Source organism: Giraffa tippelskirchi, chromosome 12 (genome assembly GCF_054371585.1).
Source record: "Giraffa tippelskirchi isolate mGirTip1 chromosome 12, T2T-mGirTip1v1.2.pri, whole genome shotgun sequence".
Taxonomy (NCBI): Eukaryota; Metazoa; Chordata; class Mammalia; order Artiodactyla; family Giraffidae; genus Giraffa; species Giraffa tippelskirchi.
This window is the reverse complement of record NC_137286.1, coordinates 38,491,738-38,511,555: the sequence shown is the minus strand read 5'-3', so window position 1 is coordinate 38,511,555 and position 19,818 is coordinate 38,491,738. Positions and strand designations below refer to the sequence as shown.

Genomic DNA, 19,818 nt, shown 5'->3' with positions numbered 1-19,818 from the left:
CGGCACTCAGCCTTCTTTATGGTCCAACTCTCACATCCATACATGACTACTGGAAAAACCCAAAAAATGTGTACTAAACACACCAAAGATGTTTAGCCTGCTTTGTATTCATGGAAATGCACCTTAAAACCACAATGAGACCCTCTACAGTCGTATCAGAGTGGCCAAAATTATAAATGTAAAATAAGTTTGGTAGAGGCTATGAGGACTATTTTCATAGACAGTAACAGGGGGAAATGCTTTCTGTATTATAAAAACAGCAACTGAGTGTAGGAGAAGAACCCAGGGACTCTGGGGAGTGCCAGGATGCACACCTGCTCACTTCCTGCATTATTGGATTTGGTGAATGGCCAGGCAATCAATTCTGGCTCTTGTCAGTCCCACGGCTAAATTGTTCAGCCACCACTTAGTGGAAGTAACAGCTGTCATATTGCTTCAATAGTCTCCTTCCTCTGACATGAGAAGAGGAATTTCTTCCACAGGAATGCTCAAGAGTTGGCAAAACTCCTAATGGCATTCTTGTTTTGGCCTCCACTGGCTCTTGTATTCAGCTAAATTGTGTAGAAAATAGTTAGAAAGAAGGAATTATCAATCATATTCCTCTCTCAAGGAAATGAGCCATTTTCTTCTTCTTGTCTGTAGTCTGATGGCATCTTTTTTTCAAGCTTGCTTTGTTTGAAACCTACATACGTCACCTTCTTCAGGATGTTCTTCTAAACTGATATCTTACTGCCAGCTCCCCTTTCATCCTCTTCAGTCTCTATTAATCTCTTGTATCACTGCCGTAGGGAGGACATGCCGTAGCTCTTTTAGTAGACAGTGACTTTGTGACAGACAGGATCCTTATCTGATCCATTTTTGAGCTCCCTACAGAGAAGCTTTCCCAGTTTACTACACATAGTAGGTGGTTAGTAAAAGTCTGTCTTATGATCTTCAGATTATGAGGTAGTAAACATGCAGAGTTTTAGGATGTATCAGTTAGGAAGGGTGTTGGTGCTAGTACTGAGAACCTGTTGCAGTGGCTTGAACAAATGAAAACTGAAAAATCCATTGGTCTGCCAGTATGGAGTTGGTAAAGTGGTTCCACAAAGTCATGAGTGACCCAGGCACTTTAAAATTTCTGCTCTGCATTCTTTAGCAAGTTGTTTCCATTTTCAAAGTCACAAGATGGCTTCCGGGGCTCCATCCAGTACATCTGCATTTTAGGAAAATAGAAAGGGAAACAAGGGACAAAACAGGCTCTTCTCTCATCCAAGACAGGCCCTCTTTGAAGAGAATTTCAGACAACACAAGCCAAAGACTTTTATGTAAATTTCAATGAATACGCCTTTAATTGCAAGGGAAGCTAGGAAAAAAATGTTTTAGCTTGACACACTGACCTTCTGAACAAAATCTAAGTTATGTTGTCATTGTTGCTTAGTCGCTTTAGTCGTGTCCGGCTCTTTTGCGACCCCATGCACTGCAGCCCGCCAGGCTCCCCTGTCTATGGGATTCTCCAGGCAAGAATACTGGAGCGGGTTGCCATTTTCTTCTCCAAGAGTTGTGTTACTAAGGAAGAAAGAGAGTTTACATATTGGGCAAGCAGCCTGCAATCTTTGCCATAAGGAGTCTTAATCACTCATCCATAAATGTTATCATTTTTTTCCATACGTATTCATTGTTTCTTCAAGATTTTTAAGTTTCTCTTCAAAGTCTGTAGGTAAGTTATTGAAATTTATCCAGACTCCATCTTTCACATTCAGAGTTTTAATGTCATACAACCCACTTGATATTCTCCCCTCCTCAAATGAACCCTGTTTTTCCTATATCCTCAGGTAGACATGATACCATCTGGTGTTTTCTGCTTTTGACCCAAAGCCACAGCTGGTATCATCTAACTAATCAGGAGCTGGGAAGGGACAGGGTCAGGAAGGGGTTAGTCTCACAAATCACTTGGTAATTAAAAAACCCTTGGTTATAATGTTTGTTCTCCACAATAAAATATCCATTGCAGGATTTTGATAAAATTGTGTTATATTAAATGAGAAACTGAAAGGTCAAGGTACAAGTCTAATTGATGCCATGGCTGATATGAAGTATTAAGTTTCAAAAACACAAATGGAGAGGCAGTTAAAGAAACATTTCTTGCAGACTTCCCTGGTGGTCAGTGATTAAGACTTCGCCTTCCAGTGCCGGGGGTGCAGGTTTGATCCCTGGTCAGGCAGCTAAGATCCCACAGCCCTCAGTTGCCCAAAATACCAAAACATAAAATGGAAACAATATTGTAACAAATTCAATAAAGACTTTTAAAAAGTCCACATCAAAAAAAAAAAATCTTTAAAAAAAAAGAGAAACATTTCATATATGTTAAATTCCTCCTAAAAGTAACGTGAATGACTGAGGTACAAGTGACTAAAGATTATAGTTGATCTATTTATCATCCATTTCATTCAATAAATAATTGTTCAGTACACACTATTTGCTAAGCATTGTGCTAGTTCCTAGATTTTTCAATGTAGACATTTCAGAGATAAAGATATGTAGAAAGACTGTAATGGACAGCAGAAAACTGAAATAAGTAATCTGAAATCAGCTTCCACAGACTAACATTAATAATTCCAGAGAGCCTACCAGGAAATTAATAGCAGAAACCAAGCTTGGACATTTTGTAATTCTTTTTTAGCCACATGAAATTAAATTAGAAATTCTCAGAAGACTCAGGCACAAATTGCTAATATAAGATTTTGACACTTACAAATTAGTCTACCTTAATGAATAAAGAAAAGAAATGCAGTTGCTTATATGGCATAATATAGAAAAAAAAAAAGGGGGTGTCCTAGATTGCCAACAATTCTGCTTGAAAGATAAAAAGAAGTTCTAAAAGGTTACAGCTGAGTGAGTGGCTCAACATTCCATTAGAGTAGTCTTAGCTTTAGTACCAAAGTTTACACAAGAATTACAGAAAATGGAATTTAAAACAAAGACCTGGAAAACACTCATTGACTTAAGGGCAGGTCATTTTTTGAGGAGAATAATCACTGGATTGTCAAAAATTGAAATAGGTTAATTTCAGTTGCATATGGTTGGTCAAATCTTTGAAAGTCATGAACTGAGAAGCTACTGATGCTATGGAAGACAAAATCTGTCCATAAGAAGGTGTTCAACCAGTAGCTGCTAGATGTCCTTGGGTTTCCAGTATGTTTCACTTAGAACTCAGGCCACTGTCCTAAGTTTTTGACCTTGGAACATCAGTTGGTCTGACATGCTTGTTTTGTTCCTGTTAGTAGTATGAATAATTTATAATCTCTAAAACTCAGTGTACTCTTACATAAATTGTGTTTAAATATAACCATTATGATGTCCTGTGTATACTCTTGTTAACTTTTTTAATGATTTTTTAAAGGCTGGAAAGGATTTTATCCACAAAATTTATAAGGCTGATTTCGTAGATTGATAAGAGTGGCTTAAATACTTAGGAAGATTTTGTTTCTTATATTTTTAATCCTCTTGGTGTATCTGAAATGTTTGAGGAGGTCAATTGTATTAAAACTGTACTTTGAAACAGCCAAGGGGATGTGATTAAAGTTAAATATCTAAATATGTTACATGTATGAATTAACTGAAAAAGCACAAGTGAAAATAACTGTTCTTATTTTTGATTAAAATTATAAAATTTGCAAATGAAAAAGAAGTTGTAAATGTTTAAGGAAAACAAGGTTTTTACCTTTATAGGTATAATAATATAATATGGATTAAAACAATTATAAGGATTCCTTTCTGTGCACAAGAGCCCAACTAGGAGAGTAAAAGCCCCAAACTCAGAGATTACCAAGAAGACAAGTGGGAGTAGGCCATGGTTGTGAGCTGTGGACCCCCATTCCTAGCAACAAGGTCAGTGGGCTCCACAGCTCATACACAGGTTCCAAGTCAAAGGATGAAAGAAGATATTCCATGCCAGTAAGGGGTAACTATACCTATATCAGACAAAATAGGTTATAACTCAAAAGCTGTAACAAGAGACAAAGAAAGTTGTTACATAATGATAAAGAATTCAGTATGGAGAGGATATGTGCTGGGGCTTCCCAGGTGGCACTAGGGTAAAGAACCTGGCTGCCAATGAATGAGAGGCAAGAGATGAGAGGGTCACAGAGAGTCGGACTTGACTGAGCAGCTGAGCACACTAATAAAGAATTTAATGCATCAAGAGGATATAACAATCGTAAATATACAGGCACCTATTTGGAGATCTGATGAGAGTTCAGAAATAAACCTTCATATTTATAGTCAACTAATATTTCATAATGGAGTCAAGAATACCCAGTGGGGAAAAGACAGTCTCTTCAGTAAATGGTGCTGGGGAAAGTGGATATGCACATGCAAGAGAATGAAACTAGACTCTTATGCAACTCACAAAAATTAACTTGAAATGGATTAAAGACCTAATGTGAGACCCGCAGCCATAAAACTCCAATGATTGTTTATGTGTGTCACCTTAAAAACAAGTAACAGGAACAAAAATAAACAAGTAGGACCACAACAAACTAAAAAGCTCTTCACGGCAAAAGAAACCATCAACGAAATGAAAAGGCAACCTGTGATATGGGAAAAAATACTTTCAAATCATCTGTGTGATAGAGCTTAATATCTAAAATATATGCTATTTGAGACTTCCCTGGTGGTCCAGTGGCTGGGACTTCACCTTCCAATGAAGGGGGTTGCATGTTCTACCCCTGGTTTGGGGAGCTGGGATCCCATTTGCCTTGAGGCGGAAAAACCAAAAGATGAAACAGGAACAATACTGCAATATATTTAATATGCAACTCAATAGCAAAAAAAAAAAAATCCAATTAAAAAATGGGCAGAAGATCTGTATAGACATTTTGTTTCCTAAAGAAGCTATTCAGATGGCCAGCAGATACACGAAAAGGGTGTTCAATATCACTAATCATCAGGGAAATGCAAATCCAAACCACAATAAATTATCACCTCATACCTGTCAGGATCAAAAAGACAAGAAATAACTGCTGGTGAGGATGTAGAGAAAAGAGAATGCTTTGGTATGCTCTTGGTTGTTGTTCAGTCACCAAGTCTTGTCCGACTCTTTGTGACCCTATGGACTGCAGCACACCAGGCTTCCCTGTCTATCACCAACTCCTGGAGCTAGCTCAAACTCCTGTCCATTGAGTAGGTGAGGCCATCCAACCATCTCATCCTCTGTTGCCTGCTTCTCCTCCTGTCTTCAATGTTTCTCAGCATCAGGGTCTTTTCCAATGAGTCAGTTCTTTGTATCAGGTGGCCAAAGGATTGGAGCTTCAGCTTCAGCATCAGTCCTTCCAATGAATATTCAGGACTGATTTCCTTTAGGGTGACTGATTGGATCTCCTTGCCGCCCTAGGAACTCTCAAGAGTCTTCTCCACTACCACAGTTCAAAAGCATATCAATTCTTTGGCACTCAGCCTTCTTTACCATTTATCTCTCACATTCATATATGACTACTGGAAAAATCATAGCTTTGACTATATGGATCTTTGTCAGCAAAGTGATATGACTGCTTTTTTAATATGCTGTGTAGGTTTGTCATACCTTTTCTTCCAAGGAACAAGCATCTTTTAATTTCATGGTTGCAGTCACCATCTGCAGTGATTTTGGAGCCCAAGAAAATAAAGTCTGTCACTGTTTCCATTTTTTCTCATCTATTTGCCATGAAGTGATAGGACCGGATGCCATGATCTTCATTTTTTGAATGTTGAGTTTTAAGGCAGCTTTTTCACTCTTCTCTTTCACCTTCATCAAGAGGCTCTTTAATTTCTGCCATTAAGCCATCAAGAGGCTCTTTAATTTCTGGCTCTTTGCTTTCTGCCATTAGGGTAGTGTCATCTGCATATCTGAGGTTATTGATATTTCTCGCAGCAATCTTAATTCCAGTTTGTGCTTCATCCAGCCCAGCATTTCACAGGATATACTGAGCATATAAATTAAATAAGCAGGGTGACAATATACAGCCTTGACATACTCCTTTCCCAATTTGGAACCAGTCTGTTGTTCCATGTCCAGTTCTAACTGTTGCTTCTTGACCTGAATACAGATTTCTCAGGAGGCAGGTAAGGTGGTCTGATATTCCCATCTCTTTAAGAATTTTCCACAGTTTACTGTGAGCCACACAAAGACTTTAGTGAGGTCAATGAAGCAGTAGATGTTTTTCTGAAATTCCTTTGCTTTTTCTATAATCCAGTGGATGTTGGCAATTTGATATCTGTTTCCTCTGCCTTTTCTAAATTCAGCCTCTACATCTGGAAGTTTTCACTTCATGTACTCTGAAGCCTAGCTTGAAGGATTTTGAGCATTACCTTGCTAGTATGGGAAATGAGTACAGTTGTGTGGTAATTTGAACATTCTTCAGCATTGCCCTTCTTTGGGATTGGAATTTCCAGTCCTGCAGCCACTGCTGAGTTTTCCAAATTTGCTGGCATATTGAATGCAGCACTCTAATAGCATCATCTTTTAGGATTTGAATTAGCTCAGCTGGAATTCCATCACCTCCACTAGCTTTGTTGGTAGTAATGCTTCCTAAGGCCCACCTGATTTCACATTCCAGGATGTGTGGCTCTAGGTGACTGACCACATTATCATGGTTATCTGGGTCATTAAGACCTTTATGTACAGTTCTTCTGTGAATGCTATTGGTGAGAATATAAATTGGTGCAGACGTTACAGAAAACAGTGTGGAGGTTCCTGAAAATACTAGAATCGGAAACAATATGATCCAGTAGTTCCACTTCTGGGTAGGTTCCTGAAGGAGATTAAATTATGATCTTAAAGAGATGCCTGCACCTGCATGTTCACTGCAGCATTTTTTACAGCAATCAAGACATGAAAACAACCTATGTCCATCAACAAATGAATGTATAAAGAAGACGAAATATATATATATATACTTATTTATACTTATATACACACAATGGGATATTATTATTTCAGCCACGAGAAAGAAGGAAATTCTGTCATTTATGACAACATGGATAGACCTGGAGGGTATTATGCTAAATGAAGTAAGTCAGACAAAGATAAATACTGTATGATTTCATTTATATGTGGAATCTAAAAAAAACCCAAACTTATAGAAACAGAGAACAGATTAGATTGGTAGTTATCAGAAGTGGGAATTGTGGGGTGAGGGAATGGGTGAAGATGGTCAAAAGGTAAAACTTCCAGTTATGAGATAAATTAGTTCTGGGGATGAAATGTACAGTATGATAACTATAGTTAACAATACTGTGTTGTATATTTGAAAGTTTCTAAGACAGTAGATCTTCAAAGTTCTCATCACAATAAAAATGTTAACTATGTGAGGTTATTCAGTCTTGAATATTCAGTGGAAGGACTGATGCTGAAGCTGAAGCTCCAATCCTTTGGCCACCTGATGCAAAGAACTGACTCATTGGAAAAGACCCTGATGCTGGGAAAGATTGAAAGCAGGAGGAGAAGGGGGTGACAGAGGATGAGATGGTTGGATGGCATCATCGACTCGATGGACATGAGTTTGAGCAAGCTCCGGGAGTTGGTGATAGACAGGGAGGCTGGCTAACTGCAGTCCATGGGGTCGCAAAGAGTGGGACATGACTGAACAACTGAACTGATGATGTGAGGTTATAAATTTTAACTAAATATATTGTAGTAATTATTTTGTAATATATACTTATATCAAATCATGTTGTATGCCCTAAACTCATAGAATGTTATATGTCAATTATATCTCAATAAAACTGGGAAAAGGAAATTTTTCATTTTTCATTTACTTAATCCATATTTTCCTCTACATTCTTTAACACATTCATACTAATGATTTGAAGTCCTTTTTTGGCCAACTCAAATAGCTAGGATATTTGTGGATCTGTTTCTTTCTCTATTTTTTCACCTCAATTAATCAGTCATGTTTCTCTGTTTTTTCTTATGTCTCTTACTTTTATTCTGTGCTGCATAGTGTGTATAAAATAACCACAGAGATTGAAGTTGACTTTTATTTTTTTCAGGAGGTGGTCCCCACTTCCTCCATGAGTCGGAGGGCTGAAAGGCCCAACACTTCACTCTGCTCAGAGATTGTGCTGGTCTGGGCTACACAGGTTTGCTCTTGTGGGCATCTGACCTGAGTTACTAGGGTTCTTTTAGAGACAATACCTAGCACACACAATCACGGCTGGTCTTCCATACTGCATAATATTGATATTACATAACTTGCAACAACAGTCATTGGAAAATGGATTTTACCATGTTTGTTCTGTCTGCTCTCTAAGCATAATATTTGCTGTTAACCTTGAGACTATCCTTGGAAATATAGTGATCTGTACTAGTTTTTACAGGATGCTGCGATCATCTTTAGTTTTACATTTTCTCCTTTAGAGACACAGTTTGTCAGGTTTGTGCTGAAACGCATTATTTGTTTTGTAAAACTTTCATTGCTCAGACAGAAGCTCACCGTGCTGTCCTTGAAAATTACATAAAACATTGATGGATTGTGCCCTTATTTGTCAAATTTATATAATGGGGAATTATTAGAGGAATAGGTTGCTGGTCCTCAAATCCTCAGTTTTCAGAAATTAATCTTTGTGCTTCCTGTTCAATGGTTCATATATTTATATTTATTTTGGACACTTATTTGAATTCTCTACTCTGGTAGATATCTAGCCTGAGCATACATTGATTTCTGTTCTAATTTACACAGGAGTCCTATTCAACATTTAACCTTACATTTTAAAGATATATAGTTTTTTCTATCTCAAAACTACTTTGAAGCTTAATTAACAACCCTGAGCAACTGGTCCACTTGGAGAATTAAGGTTGTATTACAACACAATAATAGTAAGAAGAAAAACATAGAAAAATGTTCAATGTAAAAATTAGCAGAGTTGGGGATGTTAATAAGACAAATTATCCAATGAAGAAATACCAACAAAATTAAAATAAACAAGGAATGTTTATTTTTGGATACTAAACAGTCATTGGAGTGATTTCATGATTCCTGTAAATTCATGTGTGTGTGAAGTCGCTTCAGTCATATCTGACTCTTTGTGACCCTGGTAGACTGTAGCCTGCCAGGCTCTTCTATCCATTGGATTCTCCAGGCAAAAATACCGAAGTGAGTTGCCATGCCCTCCTTCAGGGAATCTTCCCAAACCAGGGATCGAATCCACATCTCTTGCATCTCCTGTTTTGCAGGTGGATTCTTTACCACTGAGCTACCTGCAAAGCCCTGCAACCTCATAGAAGGAGAGAAGAACTGAAAACCCTGCAGCACAGTAATGAGCTCACTCTCCTTTAGGAACAGGAATAGAGCCTTGCTCATGGAGGAAACATTTTTCCTTCCAATTTGGCAAATTCATGGCCTAGGATCTATATTAGATCACAGACATCTTTGTTTGGCCTGCATAATACTTTTTAAATCAGGAAAGATCTGGCACCTCTGGAACAATCAGCCCTTTAGTCAGCAGCTGGAGCTGATTAGAAGTGGTTCTCTGTTGGCACTTGCCCCTCTAATTTGCTCCAGTTGCCATTACTTCCTGTTTTGAAACACTTGCCTTGCATTACCTGCCTGGCTTCCGTAAACATTTTCATTTGCGACTATTGACTAAACTATTCCCGAAGTGGGGAAAATAGGTCTTATAGGGAAGGGAGGAAGCAGCAGACCAGGCTCCTGCTACAGGAAGACTAGAAATGAAACCCAAGGCCAGGATTTCGAAAGCCTAAACTTTCTCTCCAGACTGCAGACTCAGAAAGCCTGAGAGAGCTGTACCTCTTCTTATGGAAACTGATGAATATTTCAGTTTCTAGGGAGAGGAAAGTGGAACTGTGGATTGAAAAACTTGAGAAAAGGAGGTAATTAGTTATTCACTGTAGGCATAAATCTGAGGGTGGGTAAATCCCATTCGGGCTAGATGGAGCCCCAGTCAGATAACAAATAATTAAAAAAATTTTTCAAACTTCAAAAATATGCTGACTGTACTAGTTTTTTTTTTTTTTCCTTTCATTAAAGTAAATTTTTTACAAAGGTTAAAAGGACCCTGTGTCTGAGTCTAGGAGTATAATTGCTGGGTCATGAAATGTGTTCATCTCCAAAGTTGGATGGAAAGTTTCAAATTGTTCTTCACATGCTCCCACTGGAGTGAACCCAAACACACATTGTTCTGCAGCTAGCCCGTCCTTGATGGTGTGATGCTCTCTCTGTACTTGATGCCAGTCTGATGATTATAAAATTATATCTTTTTGTGGTTTTAACCTGCATTTTCCTGATTATTACTGAAAGTGAGCCTTTCCTATTTTCTTCTGTCTGAATTATCTATTTATCTAATAATTTTCCTATTGTGCTGTCTTTTTCTTTTTGATATACATATATTCTGAAATAATTGCTTGAGGGTGATGTGTGTTGCAAATGTTTTCTTCTAGTTTACAGTGACCTTTATTTTCTTTCTTTTTAGTGTTTCTTTCACTGAGCAGTTTTATATTCTCATTTTGTTCAGTCTGTTAATCTTCCCTTTTATAGTTTTTTAGTTGGTGCTTAGTTTTTGAAAATCAAGGACAATTCTGGCAATATTTCAACAATTTTGCCTGTAAGACACAATGTATTTTATATGTACATACACAAATATGCCAAAATAACAGCTCTGCCTAAATTATACAGCTCTAACTAGCTTTAAATATTGTAATTAAAAGTGTATTATTAAAATAAGCAAGCCAGCCAGTGGTTTAAAAAAAGTTTCACTCCAGTTTGGTATTTATTTAGCTTTTGAGCTGCTGTAATCAATGGCCAGAGAAAAGCAATTATCTGATACTTGTGGGTGGCAACCTTGGAGAATCTCAGCCTCTTCTTCCATCTCATCCTATTTTCGTCCTTAATAGTAGATATTTACCTCAATTTTAGATTCTATTATTTTTTATAATCATAGTCTAAAAATGTTTAAATGGTACTAAATTTCATGTGGAATGAAGCTTCATATTCTCAGCAACTTATCTTTCTTAGTGATTTCTACTCTAGCCCCCAACATCATTATATAAACTCTTATATAAACTGTGGCTTTTATTTAGTATTATCTAAAAGAAAGGGGAAAGGGAAAAATACAGCCCAAATCATCCATTATTGCCTCTGCCTTCTGAGGAAGGCAACATAATTTATACCACTGAAGAGAGAAATCTCTCTATGGCTTTATTCTCCTGACATGAACCAGTGGGAGAAAGGAAGACATGAGATCCCAGTTCAGCAGAGCCTTTGGGTATTGAATGGAGACTCAGAGCTGAGTTCTCCATAGGAATGGACTGAGATGGAGGTGAACAAAGGACGGGGAGGGAAAGAGAGGGCTAAATATGTTGGTGAAAGGCTGGATTCTGAGCTGGCAGATATGGTCAAAAAAGAGTTAATTAACTATACAAATCAGAGATTTGAGGTGACCCCACTTTCCCTATTACTTTAGATTCTTCATCTAGTCTAGTTTATTTTTTTTTTTTTAAGTATTTATTTGGCTGTACCAGGTCATAGTTGAGGCATGTGAACTCCTTAGTTGTGGCACACGGAATTTAGTTCCCTGAGCAGGGATTGAACCCAGGCCCCTTGCATTGGGAGTGTGGGGTCTGAGCCATTGGACCACCAGGGAAGTCCCTAGTCTACTTTATATATTGTGTGAACAATGATTTTGAGGAAAGGTAATCTATGTTTTACGTGATACAGGGTATGAAAGGAACAGGACGTATAGATGGTGAGATTATCTCCTGTTCAACCAACTCAGCTATGGAAGATGATCAGAGCAGAAAGAACTGGGCTGCTCTGTGGTCCTCAAAAATGTTAAGAAGGATGTATGTCTTTGATCACCCACGACAAGGGGATCAGGCAATTTTATTATCATCTCCTGTCATCTCAGTTATACAAACTGAGAAGAATGAGACATACACAGCAGTCACTGGTCCATTATAAGTCCAAAGTCCAGCCAGGCACATATGTACCAGTGGCAAAAAATGTTCCTTAATTAGGGTCCATTTTCTGCTCCCTGGCAGTAGTTCCCTGGTCTTTATGTTTTGGGACTCCTGAATTCATCCTCTCTGCTCATGGCTCTGCCTTCTTAATTGTCCTTCCTTTTCTTTGGAAGCTTCTCTCTCAATCCTTTTCTTGCCTTCCCAAAACTGGGGGCCTGCTGAGCTCTTTTCATCTTGAACTGTCTCTGCTCCTTTTAGTGAAAGCTCATGGTGCTTTCACAAGTATAATCTTCTTTAAAGCATTTTGGGTTCCCTATGGATTTTATTGTGGACCACACCATGACCAAAAAAAAAAAAACATGCATCCATAGTTATTTCTAAGTTAGGCTTCTTTTTATTTGGGGCTACATGGGAGGCAGCTATGGAAAAATACGGCCTTAATATTCTTAGCAGTCCAGCGTCTAGTTGAGAGGCTATGCAGCCTTAAGTTTTAATGGGGTTTTAACTGGGGATCTTATAGCCAAGCCTGTGATTTAATCTGTACTCCAAGGCTATTTCTTTTTCTTTTATTTATTTATTTTTTATTAAACTTTTTATTTTATATTGGATTATAGCTGATAAAAATATTGTGATAGTTTCAGGTGAACAGTGAAGGGACTCAGCCATACATATACATGTATCCATGCTCCCCCAAACTCCTCTCCCATCCAGGGTGCCACATAACATTGAACAGAGTTCCCTGTGCTATACAGTAGATCCTTGTTGGTTACCCATTTTAAATATAGCAGTGTGAAGCTATTTCTTACTTTGAGAATGTTTTGCTGGCCAGAGGCTGTGCAAGGCCCTCTGTATTTCTTCGTTATCCTACCTAAAAGCTAAATACCTCCTTCTTTAGTTAATTGCTCTCTTCCTGCATTTTATAAATGCAGCTAAAAGAAGCCAGTTGCATTTTCTTTTCCTTTTTATAATACTGGGTTGGCCAACAGGTTCGTTCGGGTTTTTTTCCATAACATAGAAAATCCCGTAAGAACCTGTTGGTCAACCCAATATGTGCACATGTTTAGTTTATTTTTAAAAATTGCAGTGTAATTGACATATAACATTAGCTTCAGATGTATTAATATAACATAATAATTTGATATTTGTATATACTGTGAAGTGATCACAATTAGTTAACATCCATCACTATAGTTACATAATCTTTTTTCCCTGTGATAAGAACTTTTAAGATTTATTCTCTCAGCAACTTTCAAGCGTGCAATACAGTATTATTAACTATAGTCACCATGCTATACATAACATCCCCAGGACTTACTTATAACAGGAATTTGTACCTATTTATCCCCTTCATCCATTTCTCCCACCCACACCTTCTACCTTCTGTTAGCCTTCAATCTGTTCTCTGTATCTATGAGTTTTGGTGTTGTTTTTTTTTTATCACACATAAAAAGTGAGATTACGCAGTATTTGTCTTTCTCTGTTTGGCTTATTTCACTCAGCATAAAATCCTCTAGGTCCATCCATGTTGTTGCAAATGGCAAGATTTCCTTCTCTTTTACTGGTTAAGTAATATTCCACTGTGTATAAAGACTATATTTTAAAGTCCATCCACTCATTGATGGACACTTAGGATGTTTCCATGTCTTGCCTATTGCAAATAATGATGCAATGAACATGGGAGAATATCTTTTCAAATTAGTGTTTTGGTTTTCTTCAGATACCAAGAAGTGAAATTGCTGGATTATATAGTCCAAAAAAGGGCTTCCCTGGTGGCTCAGATGGTAAAAAAAAAAAAAAAATCTGCCTGCGATACAGGATACCTGGCTTCGAACTCTGAGTCGGGAAGATCTCCTGGAGAAGGGAATGGCTACCCACTCCAGTATTCTTGCCTAGAGAATTCCATGGACAGAGGAGCCTGGCAAGCTACAGTCCATAGGATCACAAACAGTCAGACACACATGAGCAACTAACTCCCTTTGGAATATAAGATATAAGAATATATTAGTTCTAGCTCTAATTTTTTCTGGCACCTCTATACCATTTTCTATATAGATTGCACCTATTTACATTCCCACCAACAGTGCCCAAGTGTTCCCTTTTTTTCACTTTCTCACCAATGCTTGTTATTTTTTAAAAACACTTGATTCATATTTTATTTGTAAATCAATAAATACATATGCTACACCAAAATAATGGCATCCGGTCCCATCACTTCATGGCAAATAGATGGGGAAACAGTGGAAACAGTGGCTGACTTTATTTTTCTGGGCTCCAAAATCACTGCAGATGGTGATTGCGGCCATGAAATTAAAAGACACGTACTCCTTGGAAGGAAAGTTATGACCAACCTAGACAGCATATTGAAAAGCAGAGACATTACTTTGCCAACAAAGGTCCATCTAGTCAAGGCTATGGTTTTTCCAGTAGTCATGTATGGATATGAGAGTTGGACTATAAAGAAAGCTGAGTGCAGAAGAATTGATGCTTTTGAACTGTGGTGTTGGAGAAGACTCTTGAGAGTCCCTTGGACTGAAAGGAGATCCAACCAGTCCATCCTAAAGGAGATCATTCCTGGGTGTTCATTGGAAGGACTGATGTTGAAGCTGAAACTACGATACTTTGGCCACCTGATGCGAAGAGCTGAGTCATTTGAAAAGATCCTGATGCTAGGAAAGATTGAGGGCGGGAGGAGAAGGGGACGACAGAGGATGAAATGGTTGGATGGCATCACTGACTCAATGGACATGAGTTTGGGTGGACTCTGGGAGTTGGTGATGGACAGGGAGGCCTGGCGTGCTGCGGTTCATGGGGTCACAAAGAGTTGGACATGACTGAGCGACTGAACTGAACACCAAAATATCGAGACAATCAAGACTGCATTAGTAATGCATGTGTATGGTGAATGAAACTCTATTTGAATCAGTTTCAGTGTTTTGTAAATAGCATAATCACTGAAAAATATATTGTGCTGCAGAGCTGTCCCTCAGTATCCATGGGGGATTGGTTCCAAGATGCTCTCCCCTCCCCGGGATACCAGAATCTGTGGATGCTCAAGTCCCTTATACAAGATGCTATGGTTTTGGATATAATCTATGCATGCCCTCCCATAGACTGTAAATCTCTAGATTACTTTCAATACCTAATACAATGCAAATACTATGTAGTTGACAGTGCACAACAAATTCAAGGCTTCTTGAAACTTTCCAGAATCTTTTTCCTGAATATTTCCAAACCAACAGTTGAATTCAAAGATGTGGAACTCACAGGTACAGAAGGCTGACTGTACAGTGTTTATAATCTCATTTGTATTTTTCTTTCCTCATGATAGCCAGTGTCACTGTGGCTTTGATTTGCATTTCCCTGATGAGTGATGTTGAGCATCTTCTCATGTACCTGTTGGCCTATCTGTATACTTCTTTGTGTGAAGTGTTTATTCAGATCCTTTGCCCACTTTTTAACCAGAATTGTTGTGGGGTTTTTTTTTTTGCTACTGAATTGTATGAGTTTCTGACACATTTTCAACACTGATCACTTATCAGATAGATGGTTTGAAAACACTTTCTCCCATTCATTCAAGTTGCCTGCACTTACAGTATTTGGCCTGGAAATCTTATCCAGATCAGCAAGTTCATTAGCTGCAAATTTTCTATCTTCCATGATACAATGTGGCCAAAAATTCCACCAGATGTAACACAGCTAACCCTTTTCTTGAGCATCCACTAGCAATTTTCTTGCTGCTGTTCCAGGCTTCCCTAAGTTTTCTCACTGATTCTTCAGCCTCTTCAACCCAGTATCAAAACTCATGATGTTACCAAGTGCAAGTCTGTGCACCTTACACACAGTGAGGCCAAACGCCACCAAAATGTCAAGAGTTTGGAGCAGAGAAAGGTTTATTGCAGGGTCATATAAAGAGACAGGTGGCTTATGCCGTAAAGACTCCAAATTCCCCAAAAGCTTCAGCAAAACCCTCATACAGGAGGGGTGAGGGAAGGGAGTGGTTAGCTGTTGCAGACTTCTTAGTGTCAGATTCTTTGTTCTTGAGGTCAGGTCACAGTTAGGTCACCATGTTCCTGTAAACCTCCACAAAAACAAATGTTATTCTCTGTTCTGACAAGAGAGGGCAAGGGCCAAAGGCTCAACTCTCACCCTCTAATGTCCAGGCCAGGCTACCAGGAGGGGTACCAGCCCAGAAGCACTCGCCCAGCACCTGGTCTGGGCCCTCCCGAGTGCCCAGGCCCAGTGGGAGAGGCCTTTCTTAGTTGGTGGTGCCCTCAGGGCCGGATCCCTAGACCCTGCCTGGCCATCATCCCTGAGGGCACCGGGCACCCAGGCAGCTCTCAGGCTTTTCACTGAAACTGGAGAGAATCGTTTGTACAGGATCACTAGGAAAGCACACTGCAGCAAATACCCACCAGGTGAAGCTCCCGCTCACCACAACTGCCCCTCTTTGAGAACAGTCCCAACCACAGAGGTGGGCCTCAAGTAACCAAATGCAAGGCCCTTATAACTTAACTTAACCTCTGGCCATCTCCTAAAGGCAGACAGTTGAGCTAAACTGGACCAAGTACTGAAACATGAATGGAGAAACCAATGCTGGTTGACGCTCTTACCTGCCCATGGCAGTGTCCACATTCTCCTGTTGGTGAGGTCTCCCTGGACCATGACCCATAGAGACTGCTGTTGCCATTAAGTCATGGGAAGAAGGGAGCGGCTCATGGCTGCCTCAAGGCCTAGGCTCAGCTGGTGGGTGGCTGTGGTGAGGGCTCTGGGCCACTATAGACACAGCCCCCTTCCTATACCCAGGACCCAGCTTACCCACGAGCCGTAGGTTGGAGGGTCTGGAGAGCCCAGGCAGACAGCCAAAGTCCACCTCGCACCATAGTCTTGCGGGAGAACCACTGTCCACTGGCAGTTGATCCAAAGGGAACTCTGGCCGCCAGGCTATGCATCTTGCTCCAAGCGTCTCGCAATATCTGAAGGTCTTCCGGTAACTAACGGTCTCAGGGTAAATAACGGTCTCGCGGTAACCAAAGGTCTCGTGATAACAGTCTCCTAACTAACGGTCTTCCGGTAACTAACGGCCTTGTGGTAGCCAAAAGTCTCACAATAACTGACAGTCTCATGGTAACTTACTGTCTCACAGTAGCCAAAGGTCTCACGGTAACTAACACTCTCAAGGTAACTAACAGTCTTGCGGTATCCAAAGGTCTCAGGATAACTAACAGTCTAGTAGTAGCCATAGGTCTCATGGTAACTAACGGTCTCACGGTACCAGCTGTGTGCCCACCCCGCCAATAATGGATGTTTTCGGTTTTTGCAATGGCAGCACCAATGTCTGTTTCACTTACCTGTTTCTGTGTGATAATGCAGCCCTGCATTTAGTAGCTTAAGTCAGTGTCAGTTTTACTGCTCAGAGTGTGTGAGCCAGGACCTTGGGTAGGGGTTGGTGGGAGCAGCTCTTCTGGGCTGCAGTGTGGTCAGCTTGGGCAGAAGAGGCTGGATGATCCCAGCTTCTGCCCGTGGTGTTGGTTGGCTTGGGTTCCTTGGTTCTCCTCTTATTGTCTGGACCCTCTTTCCTTCCACATTACTTTGCTATCAGCGTCGTCTGGACTTGCATACATGCCAGCTGGCTTCCAAAGTGCAGAAACAGAAGCTACAAGGCCTCTGGAGGCCCTAGCTGAAAACTCAGACAGCGTCACTCACACTGCATCCCATGGTCAGAAAAAGTCAGAGCCAGTCCAGACTCAAAGGAAGAAAGAAGGAATGTCAGTTCTGAGTTGGAAAAGTCACACTGCAGAAGGGCATACAGGATGGGATAAATTGCTGTGACCATCCTTAGGAACAACCTACCCCATGGACAGATGGAGAAAGGTCATGAGCCCACATGCCCTCTGAGGCCGCCTCTATTCCTATCCAGCAATGAACCTGAGGTTCAAACCATCTCCTTAGCAAAGTGGCAAATTAATCCAAGGTAGGCCAGAAGGGAGTTAAGCCAACAAGGAATCAATACAAGGCTGCTTTTACGGCATTCCCATCTGTATTTTCTTGGGCATTTTGAGAGAAAAGTCACCTCTGAGAACAACCTGTGAATGACTGTAAATTCCAAAAAGTGTTAGTCACTCAGTTGTGACTCGTTGCAACACCATGGGCTGTAGCCTTCCAGGCTCTTCTGTCCATGGAATTATCCAGGCAAGAATACTGGAGTGGGTAGCCATTTCCTTTTCCAGGGGATGTCCCGACCCAGGGACTAAACCCAGGTCTCCTGCATTGCAGGTAGCCTCTTTGCCATGTGAGCCACTGGGAAGCCCTAAATTCCAAAGCAGTGTCCATCTGTGAGGCTGACCCTGCCTTTCCATGACTCCTCCTGGGGTCAGAGATACACCCTCTGGAACAAGCTCTCTTCCAAATATGGCTTTTTTTTTTTCATAATTATTCTTTTTTCAAAAAGTTAAAAGAAAACAACCTTTCTTTGGTTGGAAGGGGGGGAGTTGACCACTTTTAAAATCTTGACCGAATTTGTTACAATATTATCTCTGTTTTATGATTTGCTTTTTTGGCCCCCAGTCATGTGAGATCTTAGCTCCACAAACAGGGATCAAACCTTCATCTCCTGCATTGGAAGGCAGAGTTCTAGCCATTGGACCACCAGGGAAGTCCCTACTTGTTCTTTTTTAAAAAATTTCATATAGGAGTAAGTTGATTTCTGGGAGATAATGAGGGACAGGGAGGTCTGGCATGCTGCAGTACATGGGGTCGCAAAGAGTCAGACATGACCAGGTGACAACAGCAAAAGAGTTGATTTACAATATTGTAGTAGTTTCAGGTGTCCAGCAAAGTGATTCAGTATACATATACATATATCCATTCTTTTTCAGATGCTTTTTATATATAGGTTATTAGAGAATACTGAGTAGAGTTCTCTGTGCTCTCCAGTAGGTCCTTGTTGATGACCTGTTTTATGTATAGTAGTGTGTGTATGTTAATCCCAAACTCCTACTGACTATGGCTTTCATTCAGATTTAGATATTCTTGACTCAAGGCTCAACACCTCCCAGCTATTTTTACTTGTCTATCCTAAGTCATGATTTCCCAAACATGTGTTTGTGTGTATAATATATACTCAGACCATGAATTTTTGCCCAGTTAGTGTTTAAGAAGAGAGGAAAGTAACGGATTATTGAAAGTTTTAAAATATCTGACAGTGCAAACAAATGGGTTATTTACTGTAAATGTATTTGTTACACAGATTCCCTGGTGGCTCAGTTGGTAAAGAGTCTGTCTTCAGTGTGGGAAACCCAGGTTCGATCCCTGGATGAGGAAGATCCCCTGGAGAAGGAAATGGAAACCCACTCCAGTATTCTTGCCTGGAGAATTCCATGGACAGAGAAGTCTGGTGGGCTACAGTCCATGGGATCACAAAGAGTTGGACATGACTAAGTGACTAACACTTTCTTTCTTTCTGGCTTAAACATTCATTTTCATCTTGTGGAAAACCAGTGCTTGATCTTTTCCCAACTTTTTCATAATGTATTCACTCTTAAGCAAAATCATTATCTAAATGGAGCATTTTCTAGAATTAGTATTCAGTGGGTGATACAAGTGGGGAGCAGTAACACACAAATTCTGAGAAGAGCTGCATGCAAAGTGTGCTATTAGGTTACAACTGACAAAACAAAACAAAACAAAATTGCCCAGATAAGACAAACTCTGCTTGATGCTTTCTGTGCCAAATGAAAAATAGGATCACATATGACTGGCCAAGAATCATTTCTCCCCATGGATGGTGCTTATGTAGGAAAATCCAGCAGATCCAAAATTGTTACTGAAAGGTATGTGTAGGGGGTCTGGCTGCTTGCCAGTCAAAAACCAATAAGCAGGGCAGG

The 19,818-nt window shown here is 39.9% G+C and overlaps 1 protein-coding gene across 25 annotated transcripts in view; it reads right to left on the bottom strand.

Moving 5' to 3' along the window:
- TJP1 (tight junction protein 1) overlaps positions 1-19,818 on the bottom strand; it is a 338,414-nt gene that overhangs the window by 278,458 nt on the left and 40,138 nt on the right. For 8 of the 25 annotated variants that reach the window (XR_014070282.1, XM_081546600.1, XM_081546611.1 and 5 more), the window contains exon 1: positions 16,546-16,910. The exons of 11 other annotated variants lie outside the window; for them this stretch is intronic. Coding sequence is in view for 8 of the 14 variants with exons in the window: in XM_081546570.1 (XP_081402696.1) it covers positions 16,546-16,622 (77 nt within the window). In the remaining 6 variants the exon portion in view is untranslated. Of the gene's footprint in view, positions 1-16,545; positions 16,911-19,818 lie in introns of those variants that run through there. 6 more of the 25 variants (XR_014070281.1, XM_081546606.1, XM_081546566.1 and 3 more) reach the window with 1 other exon arrangement.